The 12,520-nt window shown below is 60.9% G+C and overlaps 1 protein-coding gene across 1 annotated transcript; it reads left to right on the top strand.

Annotated features, from left to right (window-relative positions):
* The first annotated feature begins 8,615 nt into the window (after positions 1 to 8,615).
* On the top strand, positions 8,616 to 10,446 carry JUNB (JunB proto-oncogene, AP-1 transcription factor subunit). Its single transcript, XM_004277465.4, has one exon. It carries the CDS (start codon positions 8,915 to 8,917, stop codon positions 9,956 to 9,958), a length of 1,044 nt encoding a protein of 347 aa, XP_004277513.1. The 5' UTR covers positions 8,616 to 8,914; the 3' UTR covers positions 9,959 to 10,446.
* Positions 10,447 to 12,520: the final 2,074 nt, after the last annotated feature.

Genomic DNA, 12,520 nt, shown 5'->3' with positions numbered 1-12,520 from the left:
AGACCCAGTCATGAGAGCTGGGATGGAGACCCTAGGTTCACACATTTGGAGATGGTGCCCCTCCCCCACCCCCGGGGCTGACCACACGCTCAGGGTGGACACCATGCCCCATACCATGAGGGACTCTGGCAGGCTTTCTGCTCTCCAGACACTGACATTCCACCAGGACTCCCATCCTGACCCCCTCCCCGGGTCTGTACATGTCTCTGAGTCCATGTGAAGTGTGTTCACATCTATGTAGGTGTGAGATGGTGGGTCTGTGATTGTGTGTGCACAGGCCTATGTGTTTGCATCTATCTGTGTCTTGGGGCCCTGGGAATTTACCCAACAGGCTATGTGTGTGTGATTTGGTGGTTTTGGGGGGTGCTGTCAGGGACTAGGGCACATGCTTCTCTTTATGGGACCTTGCTGTGTGTCTATATCCCTAGGTCATTCTTTGTGTGAGAAGTGAATGTATGACAATCAGTACTTCAGTATGGGTTTAGGTTGTGTTTCTGTGACCGTGTCCTACTTCTCTCCATCATGTGTTTTTCTGTGATAGCATGAGCCTGTCATGTTTGTCCTTGGTTTATCCATGTCCCCGAGACAATCTGGTGTCCCTGTGTGTGGCCTTGTGGGTTTGTGTCTGTGACCCTACTTTACTTCATGTGCCCTACTTGTGATGTCTGCGTGACAGCATGACCGTCGTGTGTCCGTCCCCAGCATTGTGTCTCTGTGCCTCTACAATCTCCATGTGAGAGGAGTGGCTGTGTGACAACTGGAGTCCTGAGGTCCAAGACTTTTATCTGTGTCTTACTTTGTCTCGATGGTGTGGCTTTATCGGAGTGTCTGTATATGCCACCTATCTGTGTATGAAAATGGCCCTACCACAAACGATGTGTGACAGTGTGACCCTGCCCACATTCGCCGCGGAGCTGGCTGGACTAGTTAATGTTTGTGCCAACGTGTGGCAGGTGTATCCTGTGTCCGTGTGACACTGTGGATCTGAGAGTTTGTGACCTTGCGTGGGGGGGTGTCAAAGTCACACAAGACAGCGTGAGGAGGCGGTGATGTGCTGGGGGGGTGCGTCAAGCGCCCGGAGTCCTGCCGCTCTCGGCCCCTCCCGGCGCTGCGGGGGCGCGTGCGTCGTGCGTGACGTGAGGCACGACGGGGGTCGCTGCGTGCGTGGAGCCAGACGCGATCGTGCGTGCGAGCGCGGGGGGATGGGCTAGCTGCGTGCGTGCGTGCGTGGGCGGCCGCGGGGGTTAGGCGCGCGGGGGAGCGCGGGGGAGCGCGGGGGAGCGCGGGGCACAGCCCCACCCTGGCGGGGACTTTGGGCGCGGGTGAAACCCGGGAGGGGGCTGCCGTTAACCCCTTCCTGCCCGACCTGAAACTTGTGGCCCCTCGATAGAGCGCGCGGGGGCTTCCCCGGCGCGCGGGGACCGTCCCTGACGAGGGAGGAACCCCGCCATCGAGCTGAGAGACCCCTCGGTTACCATGGGAACCGGAGCTTCCCGCGCGGCCGGGCTCGTGCTTCCTCCCCCCTCCCGCTCTTCCTCCAGCTCCGTATTCCACCGACAATGCGCTGCCCGCTCCTGGCCTCCTGGTCTCCGGGGAAGGGGCTGGGGTCAGCGAGGCCCTGGCGTGCGTGACTCAGGCCAGCTTGAGGGTCCCCTGGCCGCAGCCGACCTCGCTCCCCTTCTCCAACCCGTGACTCACCCCTCGCGGCTTTCCCCTTGTGTGACTCAAGCCCTTGGGGAGGGGGCTGCGGACTCTGAGACCCCCCCTCCAGGCAGTGGGGGCTGAGAACCGAGTACTGGGGGCCTAGAGCTTAAGGAGTGGGGCTCTACCTCCGGCGAGGGTCGGTGTCTGGTGTCTTGCCTTAGACATCCCTTGCCAAGGTCACTAGAGCCGTTTCCCCCACCCCTGAATTGGCAGTACCTACCCCCCAACCCTCTGGGAACCCAGCCCCCAGCCCCTCCCCCATAGCCCACAGGAAGTTTTTGCAGAGCCCATCGGCGATGAAACGGTTAAAGCCGTTTTCTTATTCATTTCATCCAGGGGCTCCTTTTGACTCAGAGCAAGCCAGGCGCCCCCTTGAGCCGGGCCTCGTGGGGGCCTGGGTTCATACTCCACCCCACATGTACCATTTTTAGAGAGGGGAGGGAAGGCTATTGGTGAGCTGGCTGGGGGTCTTGGGTAGCATACAGGGTTGGGTTCAAATCCTGCCTCTGCCCTCATTACTCTCTGGGTCTCGGTTTCCCCATCTGAAAATGGGGAATAACTATGACCCACTTATTGTGGCCTTGTGGGATTAAGTGAATAATAGATGGGACGCTTTGTTCCCAGAGCTGGGCAGAGGAGCAGGGAGGGGGCTTGGCCGGTAGAAGGACCCAGGCTCCTCCTGTCTCTCAGGCCTGGGTGTCAGGGTGACCAGCAGAAGCGAGTCCTTGTGGGGCGCGCCATGCCCCACCCAGGCGCTCTGAGGCCATGGGGTTCATCCCGTCCACCCCCTGCCCGGGGCAGGCACCCAGGAAGTGAGAGGCGGGGCAGGAATGAGGCGGAACCTGTTGGGCCCGTTGCCTCCCCACCCCTCACCCTCATTCCGGGGCCCTGGCATGCCCCCCGCCACGTTGCGGCCCCACCCCCACCGCCCTGGACGCCTGGGTCCTGACCCGACGGTGGCCCAAGGGAGGGGATGTCGGCGGAGACAGCGTCTCGGGAACATCCTGTGGACTGCTGGCTGTGGACTGCTGGCTGGACAGACCGGAGGGTCAGCCCCTCCCCGGGCAGGGCAGAAATCGGCTGGGGGCAGAGTAAACATGGCCCAGGGTGGCCAGACTTGGGGGGGGCGGCAAGGAGTGTACACATACACAGTCACACACACAACACCCGTGTCACCCTGGCCACAGAGAGACTGCCAACCGGGGACACACTGACAGGGTCAGACACAAATCTGGGCAAGACGGCTGTCAAACACAGACACAGTGACAGGGCAGACTCAAGAGGAAGATTGAAATGCTGCCAAACACACAAAGACACCGACAGGCCAGAAGCATAAAGGCAGGGAGTGAGTGACACAGATAAATCAACTCAGCACACAGGCAAGATGGACACACGGACAGACACAAATACAGAAGGACATTGACATTCTGGTGAGAAGCACACAGCCTGGCAGACAGTGGCATGCTCACAGGCACTCTGAGACAAATGTGACAGGCCAGAAACACACAGGCAGGACGGACACACAGAACTGTGTGTCAGACACAGACGGGCAATACATGCATCTGGAGAGACTCAGAGAGAAGGGACAGTCACTTTCAGTGCAGGCTCCCCAAGAGCTGCACTAGAGATGTTCATACACAGTGTCAGATCCTGACACACAAGAAAGCAACACAGGCGCGCGCACACACACACACACACACACACACACACACATGAACACACACTAGCAAGATCACCAACTCAAAAAGACACTCAGAGGCAAGAGAGACATACATAAACCTATGGGAGATGGACATACATAAACCTATGGGGAAGGACACATACAGACCATAACAGAATCCCCCCACCTCCCGCCACAGTTGCACATACACTCAGAGATGCTCTGAGAACATCAGAAGTCAGCCTTACAGATACACACTACCTCACCGATGACACACACGTCAGACCCTCCGACAGATTGGGCAGATGTAAGCAGACAGACTGACAGTCACACACATGGTCTAGCCAGACAGTCACACCCAACGCAGAGAAGCATTGACAGGCCACAGTCGGACATTCACTAACACATTGGCACAGAGACACCGTGACAGAACCTGTTGGCTAACACACACACACACACACACACACACACACACACACACACACACACACACCAGCCACAGAGCCCACATAGACACACACACATAGCTGAGCCACAGACACCCACCAGCCACAGACCTCACACAGGCAAGCCATGGACCTCACACACACACACACACACACACAGACACACTAGACACGAATAGGTTAGCCATATGAACTCCAAAACAACCTACATTCATGTACATAGGCCAGCCACATGCAACCTATTTCATAGACCATACACATACTCACACACACACTCCCCCCCCAACGCCCCCACCCCGCGCCAAAGCAGGCAGGTCCTACACACCCCTGCAGTGTTGGGCCAACACACAGACACATGCCCTGAGAAGACAGGCCTCACATACACTCTCACATGTCCTAACAGGCCAGCCACACACTAACCCACAGCCAACCAGACACACACGTGCCCCTGGACCATGCTGCGGGGCTCTGGGCTTCCCAGCCAGTCTCTACCCCCACCCAGAGATCCTGGTGCTTCCTCTCTCCAACCATCGCCCCCCCCTTCCCGGCCTGCTGTTTGTCACTTCCCCTAGGAGGCCCAGCTCAGCAGCCTCAGTCCCTGGTGGGATGTGGGCCTGTTTTCTCAGCACATCCCCCGTAAATGGGGCACCTGGGATCTCAGCCATGCTCAGGCCCCCCAAGACCTCGCCAGCAGTGGGGGGCACAGAAACAGCTTTGTGGGAAACTCCCCTCATGCCCAGCTGAGTCAGCCTGAGGAGACAGACTCTCCTTCCTGCTTCCAAGAAAACCGAGCAGCTTCCTCTCCAGGAGAGGGGTGAGGGACCCCCCAAACCACAGAGGTGGAGGAGGGAAGTAACTGGAAAGCCAGGGGTTCCTGGGGGAGGGCCTCCGTGATCCTCAGCCTCTTCCTGCCAGCTGCCTGTCCACACCCAGGGGCAGGGACGAGGGAGCCTGGGTGCTATGACTTGCGGGTTCTCGTCCTGGCCTGCCCACTGGCTGACTCACAGGCAGCCCCCAGCCCAGTTTCCTGGTGAGGGCCCTGCCAGCCAGTAGGCCAGGGGGGAGGGGGGTCGCCAGGCTATTTATAAGAAGGAGAAGTCCCTCCTGCCAAGGCCAAAAGCCCCAGAGAGACCCGTAGGTGGAGGGGGGGGCGAACTTCCTCCTTATCCAGTCCCCCAGGCCCCGGGCCCCTGGGCATGAGGGAAGCTTGGGCACAGACTCCTCAGCCAGATGCTAGTCTGGAGCCCAGGGCCTGGGCAGTACCCAGATGCTAGTCTGGGCACCCAGGGCAGACGGAGGAGGGGGCTATCCTCACACCTTCCTCACAGGGACGGCCAGCCTTGGCGCCAGTGGGGCGGCATGAGGTGGTGGCACCCAGGCTAGAAGGGTGAAACTGGCAGGGGCTTGGAACCGGCTGTACCAGCTTAGCTGGGCCCCCGCCCTCCCTCACTGGCCCAATCCCCACCCCCTGGTCAAACACCCTGCAGAGAGCATGCTGACCCGCCCCCAAACACACCAGCAGCCCTCTGCCCTGTGCCCAAGCCTGGATAAATGAGACCCTTCATGAAAGGGCCTGCAGAGCTTGGCATACAGTTGGCACTGCATAAATGCCTCTCTGATTGTCATTATCCACATAAAAAGTGGCTAATGCTCTGGAGCCAGACAGCTCAGGTTCTAGGTCAACTCCAGTGCTTATAGCTGTGGGATTTCAGGCAAGTTCCTTACCTTCCTGTGCCTAAGTTTTCTAGTCTGTTAAACGGGGCTACAAATAGCATGCATTTCGCTGGGCTGTTGGAAGCAGGCAATGAATTATTCTATGTAAACCACTTAGAAGAGTGCCTGGCCCATGGTAAGAGCCATATAAGTGTTAGCTACAAAAATAATAATTATTATTTCTCAGTCTGCTGTCTGCATGACTCTAACCCTGCATCCCTCCCTGCCCTGACCCCCACCCCCCATACATCCACTTTTCCTTGCTGGGTCCTTGGCCTCCATCTCTACCCTTACTGGGCCAGTCTCACCTCTCTCCAGGACTCCCCTGGCATGGGCAGCCTCAGCACTGGTCAGGGCTGACTCACTGTGGCCTCCTGGCCTGTGGGACCTGCAGGTTGGCTTCCTGATATGCTGCCCTCCAGCCAGGCCTGCCCAGCCCCCCGACGTTGCCCGCTGCGCCCCCGCAGGGCCCAGCCAGATGTCAGCTGCAGTTATTAGCATGGGCAGGAGACACAGGCCTGGCAGCTTGCCTGCCAGACTCAGCGGCCACTGGAATCTCCCTTGAGCCTGAGGCGGGGGAGGGGAGCAGTTCAAGCAAGGGAGGAGGAGAGGGGGTACCCAGGGATCACAAGGACCCTCCAAAGATGGGGACACCCCCAGCTTCTCATGGGACCTTCCTCCCCAAAGCCACTGCTCTGCCGGACTTCCCCCAGCCCCCACAGAGCTCAGTTTCTCTTTTGCCTCTTTCGTTTTCCTTCTCTCCTCCACACTTGGTGAGCTCTGCGCTTGCCCTACAAAGTCTGGCTAGCCCCCCACCCTCAGCCTCTCTCTACCCTAAAGAAACTTCCATGCTCCCAAAAGACAGAGGCCTCACACTCTCTCTGAGTGAGAGAGAGAGAGAGAGAGAGAGACTGAGCTCACTTCTGGTTCTAGTGGCTCACAGCCTATCTGCTTGGAAGTCCCACCTTAAGTCTAACTGGAAGCCTCACCATCTAAACCTTCACCCATTTCTGGGGAAGGGGCTCTGGAGGGGTTCCCTCAGATGAGGGAGACAACTCAGATGAGGGAAAGGATCCCCCTTTTAGGTATTCTGGATGGTGAGGCGACCCGCACACTGAAACAGGAGTAGGGCCCGTCACCCACATGAGTGAAGGTGGGGACACCCCAGCCCCTAGGGATGTATGGGGGGAGGGGCCCCAGACCTCCTGGCAGAAAGTAAGGGCACCCAGCTCGAGGTAGGAGGCAGCCGCGCCAGCCCGCCCAGGCACCGGGGTCGCCGCGAGGCACTGACCCGCCCCCTCCACGCCCGTCGGGCCGGGGGCGAAGTCCGACCCAGGCCCGCGGGCAGGCGGGGACCTGCCAGGCTGGGTCGAGTCGGGCAGGGCCTGGCAGGACGCGGCCCCAGAGCGGCTGGGTGGGGCCGGGCCAGGCGGCCGGGGCTGGTCGGGACTAGCCGTCCTGGGGCCCTGGCGCGCCCTGGGACCTGGCAGATCGGGGCAGCCGGCTCCTGGCCGGGGCTCCGGGACAGCGTTAACCCCACCCCTTCCTGTGCCCTTATATGGGCGGCGGGGAGAGACTCCGGGGGCCGCCCCGCCCCCAATCCTGCCCGCGGACTCCGGCCTGTTGCCATGGCGACCAGGCCCCGGTGAGTCCCCCTCCGTCAGGCCGATGGAATCGTCCCGGACTGCCAGCCTCGGCGATCGCCGGCGGGCGCCAAGGGCTGAACCATTGCTTGGATGGGGATCGACGACTGGAGGCCTCTGCGGCGGGGCCTGTCCCACGCCCCTGGCTTCCTCTGGAGTCGCAAGCCCAGGTTCCTCTTACGAGGCGCAGAACCCGGCTGGACCCAGGGCGGGGCGCATGGTCCCGTAGGATTCGAGTGACGGAGGCAGGGCCCTGTTCCTTCCCCCTGGGCTGTTGCCACACTTCCTGCCGCGGCGCTCTTTCCCCAGCCTGTTTCTAAGGAAGGAGTGGGGTTGGGCGACCGCGCCCCGGCCGTCGGGCTGGGTCTAGGCACCAGGAGCCGACACTATGTCGGTCAAGTCCAGGGTCACTGGGGGAGGTCTTTGGGGTGGGGACAGAGTATACAGGCACCTAGAGGTCACCCACAAGAGGGGACGCCAATCGTGGAAGATGCAGCAGTCTAGGTCCCCAGGATCCTCAAAAGACCCCTCCTTCTCTCATGTCTCAACCGGAGACCCTCTGTCAGTACTATCTCAGTACTGAAGGGGTGCCCCGACCCTTCTAATTCTCCTCCGTCGGGCCTTCGCAGATGACCCCCAGTGACCTCCAACCTCTGACAGTGTCTTAATCTTCTACCCCACATATTTTCCTTGACTCAGTGTACCCCAGGACCCTCACTCACTTTTTCCATATATAGGACCCCCAATTCCTTCCCCTTCCAACTTGTGGGGGACTCTCAGTCTCTCCCATGGACTCCAGGACCCCTACTCATTTTCTGCATAACGGGTGTCCAGCAGCTCCTGTGTACACTTTTGATCGCTCCCCTTCCTCACTTTTCCTGGGTTCAGTTCCTCTCGTGAAAATTCCAGTCCCTCAATTCTTCTGTACCCTGGACCCCCCACTCAATTTCTGAGTCAGGCGTCTCCTTACCACTCCCCCACCTACCCTGCTTAACCCTCCTGTCTCTCCTTTGGGGGGTCTCTCAGTGTATTCTCAGCCCCCCAGCCCCTCTGGAAGACTCCAGATCCCTCAGGCCTTTCCGTGTGCAGCTCGGGACCACCCCCGTCCCCCCAACACACGCACACTTGCTCTGTACCAGTTCCTCGTATCCCTCATCGAGTACTCCAGGGGAGTCATCGCCCTCCCTGAAGCCTCTCCCCGTGTACCTCTGACCGCCCCAGCGCCCCCTTCCTCGCGCACCAGGGTCCTCTGAGCCCCTCCCCCTGCAGTCGCTCCGAGCCACCCAGCCCGTGGCCGCTGTTTACAAGGACACGCGCTTCCTGACAATGACGCGAGCCGCCTCCTCCCCTTCCCCACGCTCCAGGAGGGGGGCGCGGGGGCCCGGCTCGGGCGACCGCCAATCGGAGCGCACTTCCGCAGCTGACAATCGCCGTATAAAGGCGTGTGGCTCCTGCTGAGCGGCCGGGACCTTGAGCGCGTCCAGGCCAGCATCGGAGCCAACGGGGAGCGGGGAGCAAGGGGGACGCAACACGAAGAAAGCGAGTGCGCCAGAGGGGGGCAGAGGGGCTAGAGAAGCCGCACAGAGCTTCCGTGCACAGCCGCCTGTTGGCCTCTCTCGGCCCGTACAGGCCCCCGGGAACGCGCGTCCAGACACCTGGTCCAGCCACCTCCGCGGACTGCGCGCGTCTCGCTGCAGCGAGGCCCGGGGCGGCCCCGCAGGGACCCTCAGACCGACCGGGCCGCCCGGATGTGCACTAAAATGGAACAGCCCTTCTACCACGACGACTCATACGCAGCGGCCGGATACGGCCGGACCCCGGGCGGCCTCTCTCTACACGACTACAAACTCCTGAAACCCAGCCTGGCGCTCAACCTGGCCGACCCCTACCGAAATCTTAAAGCACCCGGAGCGCGGGGCCCCGGCCCAGAGGGCAGCGGTGGCGGCAGCTACTTTTCCAGCCAGGGCTCGGACACCGGCGCGTCGCTCAAGCTCGCCTCATCGGAGCTGGAGCGCCTGATCGTCCCCAACAGCAACGGCGTGATCACGACGACGCCCACGCCCCCGGGACAGTACTTTTACCCCCGCGGGGGTGGCAGTGGTGGAGGTGCGGGGGGCGCAGGGGGCGGCGTCACCGAGGAGCAGGAAGGCTTCGCCGACGGCTTTGTAAAAGCTCTGGACGACCTGCACAAGATGAACCACGTGACGCCCCCCAACGTGTCCCTGGGCGCCAGCGGGGGGCCCCCGGCCGGGCCCGGGGGCGTATATGCCGGCCCGGAGCCGCCTCCCGTCTACACCAACCTCAGCAGCTATTCTCCAGCCTCTGCGACCTCCGGAGGAGCCGGGGCCACCGTCGGGACTGGGAGCTCGTACCCGACGGCCACCATCAGCTACCTCCCACACGCGCCGCCCTTCGCCGGCGGTCACCCGGCGCAGCTGGGCCTGGGCCGCGGCGCCTCCACCTTCAAGGAGGAACCGCAGACCGTGCCTGAGGCGCGCAGCCGCGACGCCACGCCGCCGGTGTCCCCCATCAACATGGAAGACCAGGAGCGCATCAAAGTAGAGCGCAAGCGGCTGCGGAACCGGCTGGCGGCCACCAAGTGCCGGAAGCGGAAGCTGGAGCGCATCGCGCGCCTGGAGGACAAGGTGAAGACACTCAAGGCCGAGAACGCCGGGCTGTCCAGCACTGCCGGCCTCCTCCGCGAGCAGGTGGCCCAGCTCAAACAGAAGGTCATGACCCACGTCAGCAACGGCTGCCAGCTACTGCTTGGGGTCAAGGGACACGCCTTCTGAGCGCCCCCCTATCCCCCGTACGGACATTTTCCCAACCTGGACGGCTGGGCGCACGCCTCCCATGGGGCGAGGGGGCAGGCGGTGGGCACCGGCCCCGGGGCCTGGGGACGCCACAAACCACACTGGACTCCTGCCCGCCCGCTCTGCGGCCAGTCCTTCCACCTCGACGTTTACAAGCCCCCCTTCCACGTTTTTTTTGTATTTTTTTTTCTGCTGGACTCAATTCATATTGAATATAATATATTTGTGTATTTAACAGGGAGGGGAGGAGGGGGCGATTGCGGCGGAGCTGGCCCCGCCGACCGGTACTCAAGCCCTCGGAGATACTGGGGAGGGGACCCCCGCCCCCGCCCTCCCCCCCTCTGCACCGTACTGTGCGGAAGAAACGCGCAGTCGGTATCTAAAGAATTTATTTTAAGATGTGTTTGTGTGTGTGTTGTTCTTACTTTTTATTGAATCTATTTAAGTAAAAAAAAAAAAAGGTTCTTTATTAATTTCTGTTGTCTTTTTTTCCAAGCCGGGCGGGCGGAGGGAGGAGAGTAGTGGGATGCCCCCACCCCACTGCGGTTTGTGGCTTGCTCCTGTAACTGTGTCGATCTCGCCAGCTTTGTTCAGACATCTTGCGTCCCCAGCCTGGGTGTCCAACCCTTCTTGCGTCCCCCGATCTCCCGGGTTGGAAGGTGCAGGGCGGGGACCAGGTCCCGCAACTCCCCAGCTCCGGGGGACAGGATGCCTGGGGCGAAACGCGCAGTGCGCAGGCGCGGCCCCGCCCAGCCGCGCGCGCCGGGGCTTTCCCCGCTGACGCTACGGAAGCGCTGTCCAAACATGGGCTGATTCTGCCCAGTGACGCGACGGCGGTCTCTGGGCAGATTCCGGGAATCCCCTCCCCCGCTCTGCCGGGCAGGGCCGCGGCGCCGGGAAAGGGGCCGGGATTTTCCCAGGCTGGCGGCTAGCAAGGCCCGGAAAGCCCCAGGCCTGGGTCCAGAGCGTCCGCGGTGGGCGGGCCGCACTCCAGAACCCCGGGAGCCACCCCAGAGTCTCCCCCATCGGGCTGGTGCCTGGGTCCTGCCGAGCCCACGCCAGCTCCGTCTGACCTGACCCGGGAGGGGGGATGCAGTTGCCTGCGCGTCGTTGCCGCCGCGATCCCCTCCCCACCCCCGCCAGGAAGGGCGGTGCCCGCCTGCCAGTTTCCCCTCCCGGGTGCCAGGCCGGGAGCGGGGCGACTGCCAGGTCTGGTCCTGCCGGGGCGGCTGCTCGGGCCGCCGGGCGCCGCCGCCGCCCTCTCATGGGGCTGCCTCCCCCGCAGCTGTGACGGGTGCGAGGGCGGCTGGTGAGCCCCGATGGGGATCTGGCTGGCTTCGGAGCTGGAAGCCCCCAGAGCAGCAGAGAAAAACACAGATCGAGAAACCAAGCCACAGGGGCGAGGTGGGGTAGAACAGACGCTTCATTAATTCATTTATAAAGTACTGAACAACCTGGCCCAGGAGTCACAGACGGGACCAGGGCCGACAGACAATAAACAAGCAAACGTGATTCGGAGATGGTGGTAAGTGCTAGGAAGAAAAAAAAAATGGTCAAAGTGGTAGTGATGGGGCCGGGGAGGTTAGCTGCTTTGGAGAATGGATTGGGAACATGGAACTTTAATGAGGCGATTTTTCAGCAGCTTTGAAGCTGAGCCCTGAGAAAATCCTGAGTAACAGCGTTCTGGCAGAGGGAACAGCACATGCAAAGCTCCTGTGGCCAGAACAAGATCAGCCTGTTAAAGAACAGCGAGAAGGCTGTGTGCTGCAATGGAGTGAACCAGGAGTTGGGAGATGAGGTCAGGGAAGACCACACAGGGCCTTGGGGAGGAGTGTAGATAAAATCCCAAGGCTGAGATGGGTGACCTTGGAGGGCGTTAGGCTGGATAGCAGTAATAATGGGTCTGTGGATTAAATGAGCTTGTCAGTCCTGTTCTGTGGAAGGAAATGGGGGCTCAGAGGGGCAAAGCCACTTGCCTGAACATGCACAGCATCAAACTGAGCTCCTTCAAACACTGTCTTGCTCCTAACACCTGCCTCCCAGCCTAACCCTCATCCTTCCACTTCAGGGGCAGAGGCACAGCCCTTCCAACCTGGGGTGGTGTAGAACTTGCAGCAGGGACTGTGCCTCTACCTCAAGCTCCCTCTCTTGGTTCTATGCTCAGGATTGGGTCCCCACCTTCTCCCAGCCCCAGGAACTTGGTCCTAATAACCATTAAAAGAGCCCTGAGCTTCACGTACTTCATCTCTTTTAACGTGAAATGGTGAAATGTAGGTTTGTCTTTATTCCCATTTTGCTGTTGAAGAGACCCAGGGAAGATCACAGCTTAAGCGGCATTTGAACCCAGGCTGGCTGCTGTTTAGGTGTGGGCGCTGCTCTGCATGGCCAGGTTTCAGGTTGTAAGGCAGCCTGGGACTTGCTCCCTGCAAGGGGCCAACAGCACCATCGCCCCCGGCCCCTCCACCCGTCTTCAGGCCAAGGAGAAAGAGGGACGAGAGTAAGCAGTGAGCATGATGCAAGACTGCCACCTTGTGGTGGAGA

This window comes from Orcinus orca, chromosome 3 (genome assembly GCF_937001465.1).
Source record: "Orcinus orca chromosome 3, mOrcOrc1.1, whole genome shotgun sequence".
NCBI lineage: Eukaryota > Metazoa > Chordata > Mammalia > Artiodactyla > Delphinidae > Orcinus > Orcinus orca.
This window is presented reverse-complemented; position numbering and strand designations above follow the sequence as displayed.